The sequence below is a fragment of the Cyclospora cayetanensis genome, unplaced genomic scaffold, assembly GCF_002999335.1.
Source record: "Cyclospora cayetanensis isolate NF1_C8 unplaced genomic scaffold, CcayRef3 CcayRef3_contig_6, whole genome shotgun sequence".
Lineage (NCBI taxonomy): Eukaryota > Apicomplexa > Conoidasida > Eucoccidiorida > Eimeriidae > Cyclospora > Cyclospora cayetanensis.
In genome coordinates, this window is record NW_020312590.1 from 99,977 (window position 1) to 125,696 (window position 25,720).

Consider the following 25,720-nt stretch of genomic DNA (forward strand, 5'->3'; position numbering starts at 1 on the left):
AAAACAAAAGTACAAGTAGAAGCAGATGCAGCGCGCTTCGTGTTATGCGGTTCCATTTTAACACTACATCTGTATATATGAATGGTGTGTTAGGTAACTAGCTAGCTTTTTCGGGATGTTTCGCCGATTGGATTGATTTTCTAGAAGCAAGCTGCGGCTTCTCGACCTCCTTCCAACCGCCCAGTCTCATTCACAGCACATGACATTTTAGGAGCAGCAACTTTAAGCAGCTGCTGAAAACAGCTACAGCTGCAGCAGCGTTGAATGTTTGCGTAATTAGGCTCCTTTGATTTCTGTTTATTAATTCTTCCTTGGGATTCTCTGTGGCGGCGTACAGCAGCGCAGAGCCTTTTGCGTCGGTGTCCTCTTGCCTCCTGGAGTGTGTATGTACATACGGTAAAGCTGTATGAAGCTACATACATGCATAAATATGTCGATAACTATACACATCTAGATCACTTATCTCCATACGTCTGTGTATAAGTGTAGCTATGCATATATATATATGAGTGTACAACTCATATCGGTAAACACCTCATATGTAGTCTCCAAAGCTTGTTTGTAATACATATATGTGTATGAATACACCGACGCAGATGCATCTATATACGTATATATAATACTTTATGTTTATATATACAGATGCATGGCCACCTATTCTGTCTATGCACATATATGCGATGAATTACTGCGTACAGATATATAAGACGGTGTTTGTATGTTTTTGCGCGTCTGCTGGTGCGCACTCCTTCTCTCTTGCATGCCTGTATCGTTTGGATTTACACCACACAGGCACCATTCGTTCTGCTTTCTGATTCTTTTACGTTTCGATTATCGTTTCCGTCTTCCACCCTATCTGCCCTTTTCTTTCCTTAATCACAGTATTTTATGCCGACACGCGGCCTGCCAGCTGTCCAACTTGCCAGGTGGTTATCTCGCCAGCTAGGCCTTGCCCGCCTCCGTAGCTAGCTAGTTAGCTAGCTGCAGGCGACCCGACTGGCTAGCTAGTCAGCTGGTTGGTCACAAGGCTGTTTGCTGGCTGGTTAGCCACTTGTTCGCCAGATGCTTGGCCTGCTAGCTACATTTCGGTTAGTGTGCTCGCGTGCTAGCTGTTTGCTAGGTGTCTAGCTGGCTGGCTATTTGACTTGTGGGAGTTTGCCGTTGGCCCCGCAGACGTTCCAGTAACTTTTCTCTTTGGACGTCTTTATGGACACCTATATCAGGTGTGCATATGCTTAAATTACGTGTATACGGTCGCGTGTTTTGAAACGATGTGGTAGATGTTGCTGCTCTAACGAGTTACCCTGAAACGCGTTGAGAGGAAGAGCATATAATCCTGTACGCGTACGCGTTCGTGATTGCGGAGCAAGAGAAAGGACAAGCAGAAATAGGCGGGCGAATGCCTTCTTGCAGATTCACCCCGTAGCAGTGGTGTGGATTTCGGATGCGCACTGGCAGATAGAAGGAGGCATGTGCACTGGCAAAGCATCTCAGATGCGTTTGCGAGTGCCTAGCAAGCAGAGCATACGGCGCTTTCTTCGGAGTGTGTAGAACGCTTCACAGGCAGCCGGCGCGCGATGGCACACGCCCAGTAGACTCCGTGGGGAATGGACGAATCTTCCACACTTTCTTAGGTAAAGAGCCAAGAAAACGCCTTGTGTGCGTCAGCTTGGACCCGAAAGGAGGCACAACCAATGCGACGTATCCTACCCGTGCAGTGGGAATAGCTCAGCGGCCTGGCCATCTTTATTCCACTGGCATGTACAGCACTGCAACACTTACAAGGAAAAGGCCAACGTTCTTGCTAGTTGTTATGCTTCCACTCCATTTTCTTCCTTTGTAGCCTGTTTAATGAATATTACTGAACTACTCATTTCTGCCCCCAATTTCCGTCTCCCCACGGCAACGCGTTAGTAGTCCAGGGGTAGGATGCAACCCTCCCAAGGTTGCGACCCGGGTTCGAGTCCCGGCTGACGCAAATTCTGAGTTCTTCCAGTGCTCTCACTGTTTTTAAAAATTACAATGAATTTAAACGAGTAACATCCTGAAAAGGTTTGTTTTTCGATTGCGTCGTGGTGGCATGGGTGTACATGGCTGTGCATTCGTCTTGCGCTATCCTGTCTTTCTTTTCAAATAATTACTATCAGCATCACATGTTCTTTTATCCTTCGTTTTGCTTGATTTCGTTGAGGCGTTACACTATGAATGGCACCAAACTCTGAGGAAAAACGTGCTCAGGTACCGTAATTTCTGCAAGTAAACCACGTATGGCGACTTTGCGGCATTAGAAAGCTACATTAGCAGTGGTCAGTGAATTTATATATCGAGGCATGGGTTTGCGGTTTCGAGGTGTGGCGAACACAAAGACCATTGACGCTATTTGTGCTGAGTGTTGTAGTCATAGGTTTTACCTCAGCTAGCAGGGTCGAGCATGGTGAGTATGAGCGGTTTAGTATATTGACGGAAGCCTGGCACTGGAAGGCAAAAAACGTTAGGACGCCAACGAAATTCTTCAGCACGTGAAATTGTTATGGAGTGCCGTATGCAGCACAGAATGGCACCAAAAAGGCGTTCAAGAGAATAGGATAGAAGCTTCCGCCATCACATTTGATACTGCTTTAGGAGTTGTTGGTGCCACTGACGCTGTTGCAAGTACTGCGTCTACTGGACTGCTGCTGTATTTGCTACGTATAACACTACAGATACTGTGATTCCTTCTCTTGCAGATGGTGCACTAGCTGGATAGATGGTGCACTAGCTGGATGATCTGTTGCCATATGGTAGCTGCTGGTGTTGCTGCAGGTGGCTATGTTCATTGAGTCTCTGTTTGTGCTTCATTTGCTGCTGCTTTTCCAAGTATGGCGTGCCACTCTACCGTGCAGAAAATCTATGACTTCTGGCTCACCTTTTCATCGGACAGTTTCTACACTAGAGTCTCACCATGAGGATTCTCCACTTGGATGGAACAGAGTACCTGCCAAGCTCTAGCCACAGCAAACACTAAGGCTCCCATACTGTGTGCCATATGCTATGTGCAACGAGCTCTGAATACTTCCGAAGGTGTTCGTATTTGCAGTTCGTTGCAGAACTGAGTTTGTTTAATACGCTACGAACGAATATTGTGTTCCTGCGTGCCACATGCTACGTGCAACAAGATGTGAATGCTCAGAATATTTCAAAGGTGCAGCAACATGCACCCTAGCCGTCCCTCGGCATCTCGGGAGCCTGAGGGCTGAGGGTGGGGACAAGAGACGATTTTGCGGAAAAATATCCAATAGTTACTCACTTTCTATTCAGTTGGTGTTAAATGATCTTTACGGAGATCTAAGGTGAATAGTTACACTTATCACATCGCTTGTCTTCTTTTCACGCATCTAAATTCACTGTAACGCTCCATCGAGGGTCTCTGTAAGTGAAAAGAAATTTCTCAAAGTAAATGCACTCTAAATAATCAATCCAAGCAGTCGAGATTAGTTGCACAAGGCGTCTAGTGCACATGTATACAACATTGTGTATTCTTGTATCGAGCCAACAGCATTCTGCAATATATAGGCGGTGCAAAATGCAAACCATGAATTGGGTTTTTAGCCAGTTCTCAGTGAGACACATATCTGGTGCAGTAGGGAGTGCTCAGTTGTAACTAAACCCTCTACATCTAATCTCTTCGTGTCTAGTCCCGCTGCATCTGGTGTGGTAACTGTCCTTCCGTTCTTTCCTTGATGCCCTATTGCGCTTATTTAGAGACACCGGAGTGTCTTTCGCAACACCTTCGCCTCCAGACTGTCTATGCACTACCTATGAAGGCAGTGCAACCCCTGAGGTGTGCAGGCCAATGTCATGGTCAACCAAGCAATCCATTCTGGCTGTTTTGCTAAGACGCTTTAGGCCATCCACAATATGTCGGCCTCGCTTTTTGTAAGAGTACAGAACGGAATAGAGTGTCTTGAGACCCCTAGTCTGGCTGGGTGCCCCAGCGTGGTAAGGTTGTCCAAGAAGCCCCGCATCCATTAGGTGCTACCAGAGCGACTTAGCAAAGTGCGTCACCGCTGTAGGTCAGTGATTTGGGCTAAAGATATATGCGGTTGTGTACAGAGCCCATAAGCAATGTGTAAAAGCTGATGTCTCCCCTTCCCTCTCACTTTCTCTTTGAATACGTGTATGTACCTATGGTAGAATTCAGTAGTGAACGAAAAAGGCCATATAATTCCAGAAATTCAGGGTCTCCTGCTGTCAGGCATGCTATGCGTGCCGCTCTAATTCACCACCGCTCGGCTGAGCCAACACAGTCTTCCTTTATCCCTGCCTCTCCAGCTTTTTCTTCTAGTGCCTCCCTGTTGAAATGCTGCGTCACTCCTGTGCCTTCTCGTGCACCTTTTCCATCTCTGATACTTTGTTTATCCGTTGGTTTCGTTAACCTGACGTAAATGCCCCTACTTCCTCCTGTGCTACGGTGTCTCTCATGTCCTCTATCGATATATGCCCTTCATGTATATCTCATATTTTTGTCCTACTGGGGAGCCCCCTCAAGGGGCTGTCTTTCTGTTATAACTGATGCAAAAGGGAGTCACATGAACGAGGTTTAGCGGCGCTTTAGCAAAGTTTGACGTGGGATGCAGCGGCATGTATCATACGGGGCTGCAGGCGGGGGGTGACCCTGAGTGACCTCGGCGTATTATTCGCTCAAGTTTTTAGTCCCCACACTTTCATTCAACACTAGATTAAAATTCCAAACTGGCAGATGGGTGGGCTGGGGCAGCATTTCTGCCCTGGCTTCGGGCAATGAGATTCCGAAAGGACACTCGACACGCAGGAATCACGAAGGGAAGGCGACCAGGCTGATATGTCTTTCCCGCATAAACCTCGGCGGCGCTGTTCGCCTGCCCGAGCGTGGATTTCTCTGGGAGGCCACTGATAGTCAGAAGTCCTTCTGCATTTTATCAAGAGTGCAATATCATTTTGCTTAGGCCCGTATAGGGAGCACCGGCTCCCAGAGGCCCTAGCCTCCTAGAAGCTTTGCACGTCTATGAGATAAAACGGGTTGGCCCACGCTGGATTTGCATTTTAGTGTGGCCTCAACGCTCTCGCTTGTGTGTAAACAATGGATGAAAGGGAGGAAAGCCAACGTAATCATATTCCTGAAGGGAACACCACAGTGCTCACACATGGGAGCAGTGGGCACCCGTTGCCTAGTCTTGTAGAATCGCCTCCTCCTGAAGTTGCCCAGTCCCTCTATGTAGAAGAAGGACGGACTGAAAGGCATGTGCCCGCTAGTAAAGGCCGTGATATACCAGGCGACGGAGCTTTGCCCTCCGCGGGGAACCCGGTAGCAGCCCCCTTTCAAGACTTTCGCGCAGTAGCAGTACATGCGCCTCCCCTAAGTAGATGTACTGGATCATCTGATGCTTTAGGAGGACAAGAACTGCACATAGATCCCCTAGCAGGAGCACCTGCAGAAGGTACGCCAGTAGAACCGATCCCCTTAGACAGGCCGGCAACAGCATGTGGAGGAGCCACCAGCGAATCTCCCACAGGTACAGCTCAAAGTGAAATACATCAGGAGAATGCAAACTCCAGACCTGGGCTAGCCTGCGATGCTGAATGCGCCCTGACTAACCGAGAATATGGCACCTCAATTCCACCAGATTACCCTCAACCGCTCACAGCACCGACTGGAAGCAGAATATTACAGCCAGGCGCAGAGCAAGAAGGCCCACGAAACACCATTTGCCCAGGAAATTCGCGGATAGAGCATGCAGCAATGGCTACACTGACTGGCAATGGAGACAATGCAGTGGCGCCCGCAATTGCAGACACAGATGTGGAGGCAGCGGGTGAGACCCCCGGAACGCCTACAGGGCTGCCCTTCCCGACATCAGGCATGCAAACTGCTTCCGAAACATCAGCTGTTGCTATGATTGCATCACAAACAGCAGCAGCACTCCTTTGTGCAGCAGCTGAAGCTGCAGCAGGTACGTCCGCTAGGAAGGCACCCTGGCAGCCTCTGCATTCGCGCCCAGCAGCAAAACCATCACCAGAAATTCCTGTGGACAGCATCCTGAGCCACAGTTCTCAGAGTGGGCCGCCTTCTATCGTCGATTACCCTCGGTCACTATCAGCTGCTGCTGTCGCCACACCAGATATCAAAGCCACAACTGGCACTGAGCCAATGAAAAGGAGATCGGTAACCGCTGAAGAGGAGGCCGACGATTTACCAGCATTTGCTAATGAGGAGAATATCACATTGTACTCACAGATTAAAGAAAAGCAGCAGCTTCTGGCCCATCGAGGAACAGCACTCGGCCATAAAGCAGAACGCGTTGCACTCATGCGCGAGCACCTGCAGCAGCTCCGAGCTGAGGCTGAACAGCTGGAAAACCTTGCTGCTGCAAAAGACGCCCATATAAACAGCGAACAACATATGGACGGGGTAGCTCACCGCCAGACTAGCAAGTTTAAGAGCGAGATACGGCAACAGCAGCAGCATCAAGAGCAGCTTCAGTCGCGCCTCATTGCACTGCAACTCGAGGTCGCTAGAGGACACGAACAAATCGACTGCTTCAAACTGAGAATGAAATGGAGCGAGGAGGAGCTTTCCCAATGGCGCTCGGCGGCCCATCAGAAACAAGTGAGGTGCAGGTGTCCAATCTGGGAAGATATACTGGCCTACATTCGCTGAACACTTTCGAGGCGCTTTCACCAGCGCCTCGCAAGGCGAACGATCAGCACTGTTTAGCGACAACAGTTTAGTTTGAAGCAACCCAAGCTAAAAGCCTCAGCACAATAGCCTTCCATGAGGGCTCGCGCAAAACTGGTGTCTCCAGTTTGAATCTGATGTCCTCTGCACCACATGCCAGATCTATCTGGTCGCTTCATCTCGACGGTCCTCCATTCTTATGGCACGTGCTTGATTTATGAAACGTTCCTCTTCTTTTGGAGGCAGCAACCCTAGACGCTTGTTCACGCGCCTTCTACGTTCCTGCAATTGGCTTCTCAGGAAGACCTGGAGTGTATTGCGGAGTTCAAGAAGAAAGATGATGCGCGGGCAGCAGAACTAATAATGCAGGCACAGAAGGCATCTGTTGAGCTGACGGAGGCAAAGAAACGTCTAAGAGAGGAAGAAACGGCGGCCCGTGCGGCACGCGCAGAACTGCAGAGGGCTTTGGAACATTTCGCACTACATCAGAAGGACCGTGCGCTTCTTATTGCTCAGGGGTGAGCGCAGTTAGCTGGCTGATTCCTCAATCCTGCATGCTGTCTTCGCCTCCTAACGGTGTGGCAGCAACCGCGCATGCATATCAACGCCTCATCTAGAATCTACTACAGGGGTTGAAAACCTGTCATGGTTGTGTGACTTGTGCCGGCAGAGAAGCTGCCGTAGAAAAGATGTGGAGAAGCGATGAACGCATTGAGCGGTCCACGCACAGCTTTGAGAACGCTCAGCAAAGGCTGCAACGGCAGTCTGAGAAATTAGGTATTGCATATTGATAGGGGCACCGCGCATTTACAGGATGATTAGAAGTTCGTCAGCGTGTGTCTGCTACCTTGATGTAGTAGCTGACCTCTTGTGGTGCTGCTGCCGCTAGGATCGGTTGAAGGTGGTGCTGCTTCTGCGGCGTGGTTTTTCGCCGGCGTTGCTTTTGTGAGCAGCTGCTGCCAAAGGATTTGCTGAGAGACAGCAGACGCAAAACAAGGAGCTTCAAGGAGAGCTCGCTAGCTTAGAACAACAGCTGACCAGCTGCCGGTCGACCTATGCCACAGCTACAACGGCAATAAGCCATTTGTCGGAAGAGGTTCGTGAGAGCAACCGCTTGGGCAGATAGCCGCCCGCTAGAATGCCTCTCCCCTGACTCAGAATAAGAGTTAAGGGTGGTGGTGTCTGGCAGTACACTGAAATCCGTGTAGAGAAAGATCCTAAAGGGCATTCATAGGATCGCACTAGCCCTCGGGGGTAACCTATAATCTTGATCTCTGAGACAACGCGTCACTAAGAACAGTCGAAGCTTCAAAATAAGCTTTCAATAGTTTAGGGTTGTATAGGTCAGGCATGAATACAGACACAGGGTGCACTAAATGGCCGCTTGCAGCTGCAGTGCACGTTAGTGTGCTTGAGCCTCCCCCGATTTAGGTAGCAGCATTGAGAGGCCAAATATCTGCTGTCGCTACCCGATGGAAAGCCGCAAAGGGGCAGCTGGCGGAGTTGCATGAAAGTCTTGCTAGCCAACAGCAGCGACTGGAGAAGCTCAACAAGAAAAAGGAGGCAGCCAGACAAAGGCTAACTAAAGAGCAAGGAAATGTCCGCTCTGCGGGGGAGGCGGGACAGGCCAGTGAGGCCTTTAAAGCTCAAGCGGATGCCAGGCTGCAACAGTTGCAGCTCCGCGTAAAAGCAAGCAGGGACAAGCTTTTCGGAATTGCGCAGAAGCTTGCTGAGGAAAAAGCAGCGCTCAAAATGAAGCGTGGCGGAATCAGTAGCTTAAAAAATGCCCTCAAGAGCCTTCATGTAAGCCAAGTAACACTGGAAAAGATCGCAAGCGGTCCACGGCTGGTTAAGTATTCAACGCTTTATCCGTCCTTCGCCAAACCCGGTTCAGGAAAGAGCACGTAATTGTTTAGAGTGGTAGACAAAGCATAGGGGCAAGTAGCTGGCCACGGCGGAGAGCTATGTCCGCTCAGCACACGCTGCTGTAGGAAGTTGACCTAGACCTTTCCCTGTTGCCAATTGGGAATTGATCGGCCTTGTATAAGCAAATAGCTGCTTGTTGGGTGGGGTTCATATTTCTGCTGTACACTTTGAAGGCAGTCATGACCACATCAGCAAATGTAACCTCACAGGCAATGGCTAGCTGCTGCTTTCTGCTCCTTACCGCAGGCTCAACTGCAACAGCAAGAGGCAGAAAAAAGTCGGCAACAGGAATTGTTGTACGCCATTGACTTCCAGTGCCAAGCAATGCAGCGTAGAGTGTCGCGCGTTTCTGGGTATAAAACAGCGGCAGAGACGAAGACTCTAAAGAAGCAAATCAAGGAGTTGCAGGCTGTGGGTGCACAAAATTACAAACTCGAAGTCTGGGGATCAAAATGCTGACACATAGATAGCATGCATACAGCGAACACTAGCTGGGGTATCCATATTCATGAAGGCTTGAATTTCTCAGTTCTGCTCTGTTCTGGCATAATCAGGAAGTAGCCGTGCAGCAGGAAGAGCAGTCGATGCTGGCGGCACAAGTCAAGCACATTGAAAGCGAGCTACGGTAATTCTTGTGAAAGAAACATATCTGCCCGTAATAATTTCCGTCCATTTGGCTGCCAATACAATTCATGCACTGCCTGTGTAGCATCCACGTCTCCACTAACACCGTTGGTGCGCATGCCCCTTGGGATTGAGGCAGAAAGGCGCATCGGAGCCTCGTCAAGGCTGGAGAAGAAGACGATCGCTGCTCCAGCAGTGTAGGCACTATTCGCCTGACTTGTGCGTCTCTTGACCGAGAGTTACAACGTGCTCTTAAGGAAAAGGAGGAACTTGTTGTCGCCGAATCCATCAAAAAACTGGAGGTGATCTGGGAGCATCATTCTTTGTGGGAATGGCCTTACAATCGCCACTGAACAGCGTCGATTATCTTTTGCTCCCGATCAGCATCCTTGTTAGCACCTTGGATAACCAAAGGGACGGCAAACATTTTGAAAAAGTTTGATGTGCTTGCGCCATTGTTGGGAATTTTGATGCGGTTAGGTAACCCGTATTCGCGAAGAACTGGAGGCATGTGCCGATGCTTCGCTAGAAGCAGAAAACAGAAAAGCGCAACAAAAGCTTCAGGCACAAGAGGCACTAGCTGCAATGGACGTTGAACTGGACAAGGCCAGGTGTCAACTGGTAAGAAACATTCTATTGGCTCGCAAAAGCCTCCACTGTACCCGTGCCATGCTGTTGCGGAAAGCATCGCCCTTTGCACCCTTGCTACTATTCATTTTAATCACTAAGGACAGACAACAGCATCCACCCTCTTCGAGTACCAAAACCTCGCGGCGGTGTGTGAGTTTGGTGCAGCGTGCGATGGAAGAAGAGAGGCACAAACTAAACAAAGAAGCGACGGAACGGAGAGCTAAAATTGCCAGCCTCGAAGCCAAATACGCAAGTATATTGCAGGTAGACACCAATCCGCCTCTCTTGAGCCTGCTACTTTGGGGTTTCAAGATGTACATGTATCTCTGCCCAGCATACTAGAAAAAGCTGTCTCTTGGATCCCATATTGTAAGAGCACCATCATTTCTGCATAACGCGTTTTTACAATTCGGGAAAGACAATCTGCTGTGATTCGCCCCTGACTTTTTTCTACAAACTTGCCAGAATGTCGATGGAGCAGGGCGGTCGCAAGCGTATTACGTCATTCGTGCTGGACAGGTACTTCAGGCGAGCACTGGATCGGAGCCAAGGACGATGGCTCCTGCACAGTACATTCTTCATACACGCTAGTCCTTTGCAGCCTGCGTGGGGGACTCGCCTTTGCATCACCTGCGTCCTGCAGGTTATGTGATATACGACGCCGGTGTTAGAAGGTTTTTGTTGCAACCTGATTTGCTGTGCATCTCATATAGGAACGTGAGGAGCTACAGCGACGTATTTCGGAGATACATCGGAAGCTTCAGAGCGCTTCTGCAGAAGTCGAGGGGCTACAGGCGACTTTGAGGGATGTGGCCCTCTCGAACACCCGTCTGCGCTCAAGGCTGCAAAAAGAAAGCGGAATTCTCGGCACTCTAAGGGAGAAACAAGCCCAAATGGAAGGCACTCTCTTCTTGAGAAACCGCATGGAGTTCACACAGCAGCAGCACATTGCGAAATTGAATGAAGCTATTAAAGCTGAGCAGTGCGCCCTCAAGCAGACAAAAGAAGTTCACCAGTGCACATTGGATAAACTTGTGGTGAGAGGCACAAGGTATTACGCATTCGATGAGAAATACGGCGTGCGCGTTGCACTAAAGGACACAACCTTTTTCACCTATAGGGATATGCTATAGTACACATGCAAAGCAAGGGAGGCATACTTCGATGCCCCAAAAGCCTGGCTTGTAAACAGCTGCAGCTACGTTGCAATCTGTGGTTGGCTAATGTAGGAAGTAGAAGAGCAAATGAAAAACCTTAGGAAAGAGTCCGCATCTGTTGACGAAAAACTGCAGCGAAATTTACAGCAGAGACAAAAGCTACAAACCAGCTTACAGCAGCGGCGTCCAGCTGCCTCCGCCACAGGTCCACCCGAAGGGCAGAAGCTCGGAAACGAAGTCTGCAATGCGGAAATGCAGTACCATGCAGAGAGCCTCAAAAACTTGCTGCAGAACCTTTATCGGGCAATGGGGTATAAACCTTTGGCAGCTATTAAGTCATAATGCCACAAAGCTATTAAGGCGCTTGATCTTAGTTGCCATTTTATCCAATTGTCTACGAAGCAGGTGTTGTACATGCATAAACTGCACTATTCTTCACCACTTGATAGAACTAAACTCTGGATTATATTACCCACATATGTGCTATTGTGCAGTCAGCGAGATTAATGGCTTCCGGTTCAGCGTAAACTACTGCCTATGTCATAAGAGTAAGTATGATCCGCTTGGTTATTTCATCAGGCCGTTGCTCTCTGCTAACCCCAGTGCGTTGGAGGCCCTTCAGCGAGCGTTGGCTGAGGGTGAGTCCGCCTCCAGCCCACCGCCACACTGCGCCAACGTCTTTCTACTTGATTGGACTCCCCATTTACCTACATACACACGGTGTATAACACTAAATTAGCTATCCAGTGTTCAAAAAGGCACTGTAGCTGATGATTTAGCTTGCACTAGCGTCTGGTAGACGGAAACGCGACCAGCCGCATGACAGACGACTTCTTGACATGCCTTTAACAAGAATCAGCAATCCAAAGGAGTTGCATGAACAACGAACTGGTAAAAGATGTGCTTCTTTGTGTGCGGAAGGCGGAGGGACTCCATCCCTTTCTGTAGAGTCATCCCTTATTTACACAGCGTCGTCAGGGCGCTGACATATAAGGTAAGCGAAAGGGACACCGCGTGATTGTTTTACCTTTCAAAAACAGATGCTAGTAGCACACAGGCTTGAACGCCAAAGCGCCCTCGCTTGCTGCATACCTGTATTGCTTATTTGCACCAAATAGCCGGATTCAGCGTGGCATGCTGCTGCAGCATACCAAGTAAAGCAACGTGAAGCACAAACGCCGACATCGAATGGGTCGCGTTTTGCTGTTGAGTTGAAGCTAGTTTGGGATAAAAGCTTATTACAGTGCCTTTACTCCTAATTTCGTCCAGCTGAAGCAACTCTCAGGAAGACCACTGCTCCCTTCTTATTCTCAATGTGGAGCTTGTCTACCTTCCTGTGCTGGAAAAATGTAGCTTCAACCACCCTGACCCACAAGCGTCACTCTGTTGTTGCTCCTACCATCCTTAGATACAACCCTACCACATGTTTTCGGCGCTTATCGCATTTCCCGAGGTTTGTAATACCAGGGGCTGGAAAAATCGAATCACTTGCCTTCGGAGCAAGGCTCCACAAGACTGCATATGAAGTCCTATATGCATTTGTCATTCTGGCTAGCCTCTCTCAAAGTGGGTTTGCTTGTTTAATAAAAAACGACACTAGCTTTAAGGCAAGGAGGACAGCAGAGCCTTCATTGGCCGTAACAGTGGAGGGGCATGTAAAACAGATTGAGACCAAACTTGCCACTAAAGTGCCTTGTAGGATGTACAAGGGAAACGCAATGCACAGGTGCACAACCAGTCGCAGCGTGTGTTTAAAAGAAGAAATCTCTTGAAACGAGCCGATTTCTTTACAGCGTGTGTTCCCGCCTTATTGCACACTAGCTGCCTAGCTCATTATGTACTGAGATCCCGAAAAATAGGTCGCAGTGTGGCAGAGTGGCAAGAAGATAACCACAAAAAGCAAGCGAAGACCAGACAAATCAATTGATATGTGACTCCTGAGTACATGGTCAGCGAAGCATGTCCAGTTGTCAACAAGCTCAGTAGACTCTAAATAAGTTATTCTATCGGACCGCACTCGAAAAGGCATCATCAGTGATTAGCTGCTTTATCAACATGACAATGCCTGTGACACATGTAGCAATACAGTGTCGAAACATCCTCCATATCCAGCATAAAATTTTCTCTTTCAAACAGGATTTGATAATCCGTTACTGCTCGAACAAGCGCTCAAATCTGTCTACTACCTCGTGGGCCCTGCACTTTCCAATGGTTGTCATACGCCCAGAAAACCGCATAGGGCCGAAATATCAACGCTACCCAGACTCCGAGCGTGTAGTCATCAAGCTCTTGCAGGAAGCTCATGATACGGGCCAAGCTGGAGGCAGCATCGGTGTAAGATAGGCCCGTTGGCACGAGTACCATTGCATGGTACTCGCATAGTTGCTTGGAGGCTGCGGGAATGCCTATGGTAGAAGAACTAGATTTTCCGCACCCCTTTGCCACCGCATTGCGGGTATACGTTGGCAAACCTTGTCACGTGAGCCCTTCGTAATTGAGGTAGTTCAGGTAGGTAAGTTGAGACTCATGCACATTCTATGAACAGGGATTTTTTAGTTTACCTTCGAATCGTTCGGCTGTTTTTTCTTCTTTGTCCCGAAAAAAAGAAACACACAAAGGTTAGATTGTTGGGCGCTTTTAGAAACCCACCAATGCCATTTTAATGTGAAAGCTTCTGCTCTTTGACAGCAGCTACACTTTAAAGGAGCCAGAGAGTCAGCATAATCTTTCTATGATTGCTGCAGAGTGCGGCCAGCTCTATGCCGGTAATGATGCTAGAACTCAACCTTCAATGCTTGCGCCACTGCAAACTGAGAGCCATCTCCAATGTTGCTCGAAAGCGTTGAGCGGCAAGGAAGGGCGGAAGGCGTTTACAACCTTGCAGAAAAGCGTCTTTGGGGTAAAGATCTAAAACCTACCCTCAGGTCTCCAATGCCAGCTGGTTTAAGATCGTGCAAGGCAGATTGTAGCTCTCTGGCCTGCAATTACAAATCGTTATTTTTGTGTCTTCTGGTCATTCAATTGAACCCATCGCTGGTTCATTCTTCCAAATAATAGCTTTAGTAGTTCGCTCTTGAACCAAGGAATGTATATGCTGTGACATGTGTGAAATCCAATGTGTGACGATTGCCGTAGTCTACAGTGGCATTCAGTAGCCCACAAATCCAGTGGTTCGTGTCTGAGAGTAATATAAAAGTACAGCGATTTCAATTAAGAAAGCGTAGTTCAGCTCTTCTAAGCACGCAAGACAATCGATATCTTGGTTTGTAGAGTGACTTGTCCTTTGTGCTGCTGATCCGCCCAAAGGGATATCACGGAATTCCTAGAGCCAAATGGTGAATGCAAAACGGCCAATACTCCTTATAGCTAATTCGGCTCAGCTATGTGGGGAAAAAGCGTTTAAATTTAGCAGCATTGGTAAGAAATTGATATCCTGGATTCTCTATGAATATCGGTGAAAAACCTACGCGCCGTTGTGAAGGGTCTCGTTCTTTTATTAGCTCTAAAACTGAGACCCAGGTCGTTTAAACACACATTTAGCCCTTTTAGATACGCTATTTGCACTATTTTTTCACTATTTCAGTTGGAATGTTCAATCTTCATCCCAAACAGCAGCGCATGGCCGAGACAGCGTTTGCTTCTTCGAACCTTTTAGTTGATGGTGTAGGGGAGGCAGGACCAATTTAAAGGCTTTCCATCTTCAGGTAAGGTCCTTCTGAACAAATCTATCAGGATGATTTGTATGAACAGGGGAATTTAATAATTTTGGTACCAAAACTAGGATAATCTTTTCCTCCTCGCACCTTTCAAATCGAGCAAGGTATCACGCGTTGTTGGTGCAGGATCGACGCCGAGTGCTCCGACACCACAGTACGTAGCGCAATATACATATATGTCCTTAAAATCCTTCTAGAATAGGGTTTTCCTCCAGAGTGAGCACTAGCCAAGATCTCAAAAAGTCAAGCAATACGAATGCTCTGACGGATCTTATGACCTTGTGTTACCGGCCGTATTGCTTAATCACAGCAGACTTATCTACAGCAGTCATCTAAGCAACGCTATGCATATTTACTCGTTGTGATCGTACATTATAACCTCACCAGGCCTTGCGAGGTACGGAAAGTCTGCGTGAACCAACTCTACCAGCAGAGATGGGGAGAGAGAACAATGGCCTGCAGCAGCTGCTAGACAAGGACTCGTCGTCCATCATGCTGCCGCTGAGTAGCCGTTTTCCCATGAAAGCAGCGCAAGATCTGATGAAGTCTTTGCTCGAGTGCCGTCTGAAGGAAGAAACATACTCTGTGAACACTGCTTCGCAGTTGTCTAAGGCCCTAGCAATTACCCTAAGAGATTCTCTTTCTGAGCTGTGCAAGCCACGATACAGAATAGCCATCAGCGTAGACCTGGGTGAAGATTGCGGCCAGGGGATTCGCGTGGGTTGCCGCTGTTTCTGGGACAAAGAAACCGATTCAATGACCAACGCTGTTTACCGAAATGCCTCTCTCTTTTGTGTAGCCACTCTCTATGCTGTGTACCTCTACTGAGCTCTGACAGAATCCGGAAACTCAAACTGCATACTATATTTATGATCACTCTAGTGTCACTCCGAGTGTCCTTGGGTCATGGGTAGGAAACAGCAGGTCATGCATGGACAGTGTTTCAGTCCTCATCACTCAACCATCTGCTTCGAATCAGCCATTGTGCACAGCCCTGTTGTCTACAAAAAAAACGAGGAAAGCGAATGCAATAACCAATGGTTCTTGGTGGCACTGCATGTTAATTGCTGTAGTGAGTTGTCACCGGTGCGTAGGGTTTAATTATAACCCTAATATCTATTTTACGTTTTTGCTCCTTCCGCAGTTTTCAGTAACCACCGAATAATTGCGATATTCATAGGATGGCATATATGCTGTGGAGTGGGTTGAGAGGGCGGCATGGGTGGCTGCTTTTCTTTGCACTGCCACCTTACAGCTGGAGTGAAATCGTCCAATGCAAGCATTTCAACCCCCAAACTTTAGCTTTACGACTCCTGGCAGAAAACTGGTGTCTAACCTACAGTCATTTGCAGAGCAGTTGCAGTTTTGAATATGCTTAGGTGGGAGGGAAAATAGCGTAAGCACATCAAGCTATAATGGAGTAAATTTAAGACTTCAGGCGGCTAAGTACCATGTCACCTTTATACTTAGAGATAGTGGAGCACCCGACGTGAAGAGGCGTCACTAAAGAGTCTTGTTGCAGGGAGGGCATCGCAAAAGTAGCGTCCCAAGTGCACTCGCTGAGGAATGCGGGAATAGGCTTCGTAGATAATTTGCGCACATCCATAATTCTTGCTGTGGGCACGGTTGTTTGACTCATTTATCTGTAGTTTACTGGATAAGTGGACAACAAGCATTTTCCTGCTTGCACCAATGTGTTACCCCAAGCCGACACGAGTACTACGCATAAGTGAATTGCCATCTGCCGAAACGTTTGCTTTTTTAAGCCATCTTGAGCAAATACTGCCTTCTTTCCTGATCTAGTAAGGCAACAGCCAGTATATCTGAGTGCAATTAAGGAGCGGACTACAATAAACGGCAAGGGAGGAGGATGAGCTGGGCGCTGACACAAGCATCCTGAGCCACCGTGCTTTTAGCCAGCAACTGTTGAACATTTGCTACTCTAGACCTAGGGTACTTCAACCATAATGTGCCTTCTGGTAATGGAATTGCAGATCAAGAGTTGATATAGATTGTAGCTCGGCGTATGTTGCAAGGTGTCTGATTTAGAACACTTTCGAAAATCTCTAGACAATCCAGGACACCGCAAGGGAAGCTGCAAAGGCCACCAGTATCGGAGGAATATAAGTGTACAATTCATCACATGTAGCTCAGCGTGTGGAATGCTTCGGCCGTCACCACTACAGACATTTAAAAGCATTGCTGCTGAGATAGAGGACCACCATTATGTTTTCTTGAGAGAAATCTGTGGACTGCACTAGACAAAAGCCCTGTTGTCGGTGGGTGTAAATAACAAACATCTGTACGAAATGCATTGCCTCGGCGATTCCCCGCTAGACCCTAGTGCAGATGGACAGTGCGTGCTTTTCTGTTATAGAGTTTTTCTTGAAACTAAAACGAGCACATAGGTCACTAGAGCTTCATGCATTTCCCTGCTGCTTCTCGAAAACTTAAGCGGTGGGCGCTTGCAATTAAGGGATGCCGGTGCCGGCTAAACATAAAACCAAAAGAAGCAGAAAGGGCAAACATCATAGTTGTGACCACAAAATCGTGTTATTTCCAAGGTACTACTCAAACAGGGGCAGGGCTGTACCGGTTCCATAAGCCCTCAAGTGCAGCCAACAACCCTTGTCCTGCCGCAGGGCATGGCCGTTATTTGTTCACTCAGAGCCCTCTCTACCAAAGGAGGTGGTAGCAGCCACTACCACGGACTGATGCCCGTAGCAGCGCTTGCGACTCCTCTACACGCCATCTCTCTAAGGTTGTCTCAGCAAGGCCTGCCAGGCTTCCGCGCACATTGGCTGCTCCTAGAATAGGTGAGAGAAAGGCAGGCAAGTGAGGCCGAGATTGTCCAATGGGCCACCTCGTGCTGTTTCCCCTCAACGCCTTGGTGGATCCTTGAGGGCCTTCGCACGTTGCGGCATAGCCCCTCATGCTGGGAACTGGGTCGTGACAGAACATCGGAAAAGGAACATAATAACCCTCACATTCATGCCAACCTCCATTTTAACTAACGCATACTGCGGACCTGTTGAGCGCCTCCACGTTGCTGCCGCAAAAAAGCGTGCAAGTGCAAGATGCGACACACTGAAGCAATGGCCAAGAAATTCGTGTTGAAATATGGGATAGAGAGAGCGTGAGAATGAGGGTGCCACCCCCGCCAATATTTACGGTGTAGCAGGTGAATTAAAAGGCAAGATACTAAAAGAGAAAACTTTTGCTTGAGTATATGTGGCTACATTCACTTGCTGTTCCCCTAGTCTATCAAGGAGTGCTAGGGGCCGAGTGTACAAGCAGGTGTGGATGCATTTTTGCAGGGATTATGCTGTTCCCATGTGTGATTCCGGCGCACTTTTGCTTGGCCACTGCTGTTCGTGTACATATAAAAGGATTAATTGTGTACATTGGGCAGTGTAACCACACTGTACCTGCACTGACCTGTCCTGGACACTGACAGTTGTCATGCAAATTAATCGACGGCTCCCCTTGTTTCAGGTGTACGCATACCACATAGGCTCGCAGCCGGTGTACGCGTGTCGTACCAAAGGATAAGTTCAGGACGTGCCACATTGGTGCAGCTTGTGGCTCGCCGGCTAGCTAGCCATGGGCCAGCTGGCTAACTGACTAAAAACAGGGCGCCGGGCAGCCCAAGACAACAGGGCAGTTGCCGCGCAGTGACACGACGAGGTTCACGTGGCTTTCGGTCTGTCAGTCCGTTGAGGACTGGGGTGGTTCCTTCTGTTGATTATATGTTTGTATATGAACAGACAGCAGAAGAGAACACCAAACGAAAAGACAGCAAACAGCTCATGCATTTCGTACGAGCTGCGGGCCCTGTGTAGCGCCCTGAGGAGCAAATAGGGGCTAGCAGGATCCCCCCTGAGTGTGGCGGCCAGTCCTGAGGAGTCCGCTAGGCGCTGCAGCTGAGGTGGAGGGTTTAGGCACAGGCAGAAGGACGTGTAGAGGAACACGGGAAACCATAGGTACTGCAGACACATACACGAATGGGAGCCAGACAGGGGCAGCACGCACCATGGATGAATTTCCGACCGCAAGCGAGACAGATGGCAACGAGAAATAGCACACACCATGCGGCCACTTGTGCCGATTCAACTATCACGCGGAAAACGGTGACTATACTAGCTCAGATAATACTGTTTCTTTTACTATACATGTGACAGAACAACCCATGATGAGGCCGCGCACATAATAGACGACATGCAGGAAAAAGAAAATGAGCAGAAACAGAGGGGCTGCGCGACGGGAGAGAAGCGGCTAAAGGGGCTGCCTGCCTACAACTCTGTCATGGCAGGGACAGAAAGCCAACAGAGAGCGCTAAACAGCCCAGGAAAAAGCGAAAAGCGGTAAAAATGACGGCTACTTGGCCGACACGGCAGGGCGAGCAGAAAACAATACAGCCTTAGAAAAGCGTTGAGAGGAAGATGTAGCAAAGAGGAACTAGAACCCAGAAAGACGTTCACTTACCAAGAGTGAGCGGACGTGAAGCTTGAGTCTCGCGGCGATGAGCTCAAGGCAAAGAAGCGAGAAGCAAATGATTTGAAGGCCGAGGGGAGGGGCAAACCAGAAGGTCTGAAGCAGCATATTCATAATGCAAAAACTGAAGGCTCGACTGCTTTGACTGCCCGTTTGAGCTGCCCTCCGTGCTTGCTGAATACCCCCTTCTGTTCAGAAAAATTGGCTGCTCCCGCTTACCGCGGCGAAGAAGCAAACCCCTGGAAGGAAGCGGGGGATGTGCTCTCTCGACAGGAGCCGCCGAATGAGGCTGAAACACGCATGCGCAAAATACACGAGTACGCCCTCTCTCGCTCGCTCGCTCTCAGGTCTATGAAGGCACCAAAGGCGCGCATGCATGAGGGAATAGCTTTGCGGCATGCCGCAAAGCTCGTCTTCAGCGCTCAAGTTACAACTGCGAGGAAGAACGAGTAGCACAAAGCTCACACACGACACGCGCGCAGGCGGCATGTGGAAGAGCGCAACCAGACCTAGCTTCTCCAAAGAGACGCAGCGAGAGGTGTCCTACCGTGAAGACTGAAGCAGGGAAAAGGCTACAGAGACGGTAAGCACACAGAGCCCCAGTGTTAACTGCCGTTGCTCCTGTGACGGCTGATGCTGCTCCTCCTCCTCCAGGAGAATCGTGCTGGCAAATCCACCCATAAAGCTTCGAGCTGCGCTCGAAAGAAAAGGTCCAATCGCCGGCAGCAGCGACACGGCGTCCGCCAAAGATACAGCGAAGACCCAAGGAAAAAGTGCGCGCAAAAGCAGCAAGCCCGGAATAACCAACAAATTCAACTCATCGACCTGCGCTCGAACGCACCAAAATGCATACAAAACACACATATACAAAAACACATAAAAACACAGAAACACACATAAAAACACAGAAACACACACACAAAAACGCAGACACACACATAAGAACACACACAAAAACACACATAATAACATACAGACACACACAAAAACACACATAAAAACACACACAAAAACACAGATACACACAAAAACACACATAATAACAGACAGACACACAAAAACACACATAATAACAGACAGACACACAAAACACACATAAATACACACACAAAAATACACACAAAAACACATGTATGTATGTATATATATGTATATATGCCAGAAGGTGAGCACAAGCGGCGTCCCCAAGGCCCTATTTTTGTGCCCTTCGTGCACTAGGGGATCCCTCATGTCTAGCGACCAGCGTCTCCCAGAAGCTGTCGCGCACAGCGCAGAGGGTGAGTGGATCCCCTCGACACCGTGAGGCTATGCAGCTTACAGAGAAGCTGCCAGGGCCGTCGACGGACGCGGAGAGCATTGTTCGTCCCACAATGGGATGTGCCCAAGTAGCGATGAAGAAGGGGATTTGGGAAAGCAGCGTAAAGGAGATGCTGAAAATGAGGGGGCGAATTCGCAAGTCCGTTGCGGACTGGAAGCAAACCCTAAAGCCCCGGCCTGCATGCGGCAGGAGGACGCTCAAGCCGGGGATGTGTCGGAGGAACGCCAAGGAGAGGCACTCCTGCTGCGGTCCAGAGGCTGCTGCTGCTGCCTTGCCAGCAGCAGCTGTAGACGTTCCAGCTGCGCTAGCAGCAGCAGCGGGACCGCACAGCATGTGCAGGATGATCAGCGCAGCAAACGAGGACGAGACAGAGTCACTTGAATGGTCAAAAAAGTCGCCTCCAGCGCTACAGGCACCCAAGCGACGTGCCTGGAGCAAAAAGAGATTCGCGCAAAAACGAAGCGTCACAAGGGTCAGTGGCAGAGCACCTGGAGGGGGAACACCCCCTCCCTCTCCTGCCCCCACGCTGGATGAAAAAAAGAAGCCCTTCCGCAGAGTCGTCGCACGCATCGCGAATGATCACGCACCCTGGGCCGTGGTCTCACCTGCTTGCCGTCTATATTGTCAAAAATTCCATAGAGAATCCAGAAGAGCGCAGCGAGAGCGAGCTGCTCGCTGCTGCCGCTAGCATTCGCTGCGCAGCAGCAGAAGGCGGCAGCCGAGGCACAGCACAGCCCCGTAAAAGATAAAACGTCGGGGTGTATACAGGGTGGCAGCACTTTGCAGATGGCGTCGCACACGGGCGATACGATGTTTTGGTAGAAAACGGTCCCTGAGGAGGACGTTGAGGTATTGTTGGGGAGCTTCTTGCTGCTGCTGCTGCTCGGGCTACTGCTCGTACTGCTGCTGCTGCTCGGGCGAATGCTGAGAGTCGGTGCGTCCGAAGAAGAAGGCATTTTTGCTCTGGGGGGTGCAGCGGGAGCGCCTGAAGGCCAGTGGAATGATCCCTATTCGGCGTGTCTGCTCAGGAGCGCGAATGCCCTGTGTCTTCTTGACTGGAAGGGCGAAGCCCAAAGTCTGACAGCCTACGCTTAAGCACTAAGGGCCGCTGTGGCGGTAGGACGGCGCTTGCAAGTCATGCTGCGGGAGCAGATGCTGCGGAGTGCTCTTGTATGGCATTCAAAAGGCCATAGCGGACAGCCAAAAGCGCTTGAGATAGCAGCAAGGGCTACTGCCGCCCTAAATCACATAGGTTAGACACTCTAACACCCAGAAACCTGATGCATCCTAAGTCTCAGCTCTACAAGATCGCTGCGCAGCAATGGCTTCGAGCCTGGTGTACGGAGGCTGTCCTGCGGGTCTGCACGCAGTGCGTGGCAGTCCGCACTTTTCCAGCTGAGGGCTTTTACTGATTTTCAAAAGGCTGTTTTCAATTCTTAAGAACGCACTGGGTTGTTTCCATGAAGCAGCTCCTCCTTCTGGATTGCAGACCTCAGCAGGGGGGGGGGCTGCAGCTGCGGGGCCTCACCGCGGAAGCCATCGACCCTGTCCGAAGGCTCTCCATAATCGTTGAGATTCAAAAGAGCATCCAAGGGAGCCGAAAACAGTGAGCTTTCTGCCTTCTTGGACTGTGATGTGTCCTGTTTTGAGAGAAATAAAGAGAGAAATACTTGGCCTGCGCGTCATTTAGGAACGCGAAAAAGCAATGCCAAACGCGCGAGTCCCTTTTCTGCGCGACTGCAAGCTGCGAAGGACGCTGGACTCAACGAGGCGCACGGCCTTGTTTGAAACTGGTGGAAAAACACATTTTAAGCACTTTTGTGCGTGGGTTAGGACTTTGAGTGTATGGACGCAGATGATGCTGTAGTCAACATAGGGAGGGGCAAGCGACATGGCGTGCCTCGAATGTCTTTGCATGCCCGTCCACTAATGCCTCTCATGCATGCATCTTATTCATAATATATATGCGGGCTTTAATACCTGCTTAGTCTTAATCGGGGCTATTGGGGGCCGCGTCTACGTTGGAGAGACTACGTACAGTTGCTTTAACGGCCCAAGGGCTGAGACCCTTGCTGCATACAGTTGCTCCTGAAGAGCCTTTTGTACAAGCGCAAACACCGCACAGCCCACGATCAAGGGGGTGGGGGGCACTTCGCTTTACAGGATATCGTTTCGGTTGCTCTATATGCTCTATTCGAGGAGTTTGTCTAGTCAAGCGCCTTGGGTGTTCTTGCGGTTACCCAAGAAAAAGCTTTCAGTAAATGCCGGTCAGGAACAAATACCGTTTTCTCCGGTAGCTTTTTGGTGGCCCTCTATCTGGCTATGTTGCAGCGGCAAAGATTGTCGTGGTGCTGATTGCTCCATGCGCTGCTGAGAAAATGCAGCTGCGAATTTACTTGGCTGTGCGTGCAGCGGCTCCTCTTCCCTAGATTGTCTGCATTGTCATTTACGGAGGGGTCAGGGGCCTCACCTTTGTTGCTTAGTCTCTGGTGGTGTCCTGGTTTCTTACTGTCTTCTGCAAGGTAGCCAGTTTTCAGGCTGACTGGCGATTGGACGGTGTTGGGACCTTTCCCTACTCTAAGCTAGCGGGTGACCACCTCATACGTGCACACAGCCTAAATCAGAGCCCTAGATTCTTCTGTGGGCAAATTTAGCCGCATCAGGACCCCCTTTTCCCCACAGCTGTACGCTCTTTTGAATGACATTAATTCAGCTGAGCCTTCGATATTGCCACACTGCAGCACAGGTGCATGCAGAGAGCTCTGTATTTTGCTGGTGTTTTCTTCAATGCTGCTTTTTGCCAGGAGGGGGCAAAACACTCTGGGTCCCCCACTGTGTGCTTTGGTGCCCCCGTATCAAAAGTGTGGGGGCGTTTCGCTGTAGAAGTGGCTGTTGCGCAGCTGGACTTTGCTATGGTGAGCGATGTTCGAACTACGGCTGTCGCATATCTGCTTGCATGCGTAATTCCGCTTTGGCGGATTTTCGGGAAGAAACATGCTGGTAGAGAGTAAAAGTTGGGTTGCCTAGCGGCGCTGTCTGATGAGTTGTCTGCAAGCTGTTTGGCGAAGGGCAGCCAGCCGCACAAATTCGGGAGAGAGTATAACGGATGGTGAGAAGACATTAGGGTGGGGTGCGTCATCCAAATCTACAAAGCTTAGGTAGCAGAGAATGTAATGCATGAGAGCCGAGAACACTTGAGTGGCCGCATGTTGCCGGCCGCCTCGAGCTAACAGAATGCTGCGGTATGGGCTCATGGAAGGCACACTTCTACCTTAAGGGGTATTCGACTCTGATAATTCCCCTATTGTGGAGGTAACGCACCCTTCTCTTTTTGGATATCGAGAATATCTACCTTGCGTTGTTTTGAGAGGCATGTAATTAAGGGCTGCTGGCAAGGAGCATGACGCGCGCCCCAATGGAGTGCTGGAAAGGACCGTATGTAGCAGTGTCAGGCGGTACAGTATGCGGGCATCAACCTGTGCTTGCCTTTCAAGTTGTTTCAGGGTTTTTTCAATGGTAAGGAGGTCTGACTGTTGTTCGGTTGCTGGCACGAAAGTTCTACTGACTTTGCATGCAAATGGCCGCGTGTTGGGTGAAAACAGTTTGTGCATGCTTTTCGGCGAGTGATCTTAGAATAGCGCCTTGGGTCTTATTGACAGAGGTGGCTACTAGACTCAGTGGAGGCCAATGGAGCCCTTCGGCAACTACTGATGCCCTATATAGGTGACGCAATGACATGCGCCTAGAACGCGAGTTTTGCGTTTAATGGACTCCTGGGTACTGCTGTGCGTTGTTACGGCTTCTTTGGAAGATACGTGCGTTGCTATGGAAAGGGTCGGTCAAGTAGGCTTTCCTGTATTGATTCATGGTGACTTATAGTTGCGCTATCTGTCACCGTGTATGCTAACTAACTTTCTTGCGAGAGCGCGGGTGCACTATGTACCGCATTGAGAAACTCAAGTCGTTGGTCGGTGTGAGCTGATCACAGGGAATCTTACCATCATGATCCAGACTCTGCTTCTATGTCCTTGCCCTTTTTAAAGGAAGGTGATGGCCATTACAGGCTACCAGGGCGCTAAAATCAAAGGCAGGCAAATTTTGGTCACTTGTGCTTCTGGGCTACCGTCATAGGGGTACGCCTGATGTCTCTTGCGCTAAACGGTTCAGGTATCACAGAAAAATCCAATTGGTCGCCGTCGCACGGAACTGCTTTTTAGCGATCTGTTAAGAATTCCGACAAGTCCTCAGTTTCCTTTACTCAAGTTCCTCTAAAATATATCCTTTAAAGCATGAGCTTTAGTCTGTATATGGACCCGTTGACTGCTTGCTTTGCATTGGCCGCAATGATGCTTCACAAGGTTGTCCTCTCCACTGCAGGCCCAACACTCAAGACTCAAGGCGTTTAATATCCTCCAGGGATCACAACTGAGGGGCGTGCAATTATGAGAGCTTTGCCGCTCGGCTGGTACAAGGTAAATTGGAAAACAGAACCTATGCTGTCTAACTTCACAGATATACACAGGCAAAATGGAGGCAGAGAATTCAAGATCCAAGTTGTTCAATTCGATTCAGCTGTCGGGGGACCGTCGTATAAGCCCAGCACGCTTATAAATACACTTGAACGGGTCCCAAACGTCGTTTTAAGTGACCAGAAGAAAATTTATAACTTCAAGGGTCAGATTTTTATTGAATTTGAGGAGTATTTACACGAGCAAGTGTGGCGAATTCATGAGCGGCCAGTTAAAAGAAATGCAAGGCGTTGGAAAGTAGGCAGATCAGTGTTGCGGCATTCCATTACGCCAGCGCGGTTATTTGAATAAGTCTCATGAGAGCCAGAATGGCATGAAGCCGAATGTCAAAATTTTGGTGCCAGGAGCTTGCCTGGTTTGCCTGAATCCCTGCCATATGAGAGGCAGGGCCTTGCAGACATTGCCGACACAGAACATGGTATGGCTAGGCAGCGAACAAAGGGAGGTACAGTGAAAATGACTCTACACACCTGTAAAAAGGGATTAGACTGGATATGGCTATGCCAATAGGTTTAGTTGAGGGGACAGATGCTGAAAACTCTACACCCAAAGAAGCACCCGTGGAGGGAAACTGCCAACAGGAACTCACGGGTTTGCTACATTACCGCGATATATCCGGCTTTCAAGAAGAT

The 25,720-nt window shown here is 49.3% G+C and overlaps 3 protein-coding genes and 1 non-coding gene across 4 annotated transcripts; 3 read left to right on the top strand and 1 right to left on the bottom strand.

The window, feature by feature from the left end:
- The first annotated feature begins 1,907 nt into the window (after window positions 1–1,907).
- Window positions 1,908–1,978, top strand: Trnag-ccc. Its single transcript has one exon. It is a non-coding gene; the product is annotated as a tRNA-Gly (tRNA).
- Window positions 1,979–5,098: 3,120 nt separating this feature from the next.
- Window positions 5,099–13,374, top strand: LOC34619061 (coiled-coil domain-containing protein 39). Its single transcript, XM_026335101.1, has 18 exons — window positions 5,099–5,935; window positions 5,999–6,625; window positions 6,995–7,212; window positions 7,673–7,790; window positions 8,126–8,497; window positions 8,867–9,031; window positions 9,175–9,245; window positions 9,384–9,546; window positions 9,725–9,865; window positions 10,040–10,138; window positions 10,340–10,393; window positions 10,588–10,972; window positions 11,102–11,342; window positions 11,611–11,701; window positions 12,150–12,274; window positions 12,485–12,733; window positions 12,853–12,934; window positions 13,168–13,374. Exons 1-18 carry the CDS (start codon window positions 5,099–5,101, stop codon window positions 13,372–13,374), a joined length of 4,245 nt encoding a protein of 1,414 aa, XP_026190886.1.
- Window positions 13,375–14,363: 989 nt separating this feature from the next.
- On the top strand, window positions 14,364–15,575 carry LOC34619060 (tctex1 domain-containing protein 2). Its single transcript, XM_022732371.2, has 3 exons — window positions 14,364–14,448; window positions 14,950–15,074; window positions 15,135–15,575. Exons 1-3 carry the CDS (start codon window positions 14,364–14,366, stop codon window positions 15,573–15,575), a joined length of 651 nt encoding a protein of 216 aa, XP_022590646.2.
- Window positions 15,576–19,205: 3,630 nt separating this feature from the next.
- On the bottom strand, window positions 19,206–22,245 carry LOC34619059. Its single transcript, XM_026335103.1, has 8 exons — window positions 22,239–22,245; window positions 21,969–22,082; window positions 21,165–21,391; window positions 20,804–20,988; window positions 20,560–20,722; window positions 19,789–20,066; window positions 19,461–19,530; window positions 19,206–19,337 (listed from the first exon to the last, which is right to left on the bottom strand). Exons 1-8 carry the CDS (start codon window positions 22,243–22,245, stop codon window positions 19,206–19,208), a joined length of 1,176 nt encoding a protein of 391 aa, XP_026190888.1.
- Between the last annotated feature and the right edge of the window lie 3,475 nt (window positions 22,246–25,720).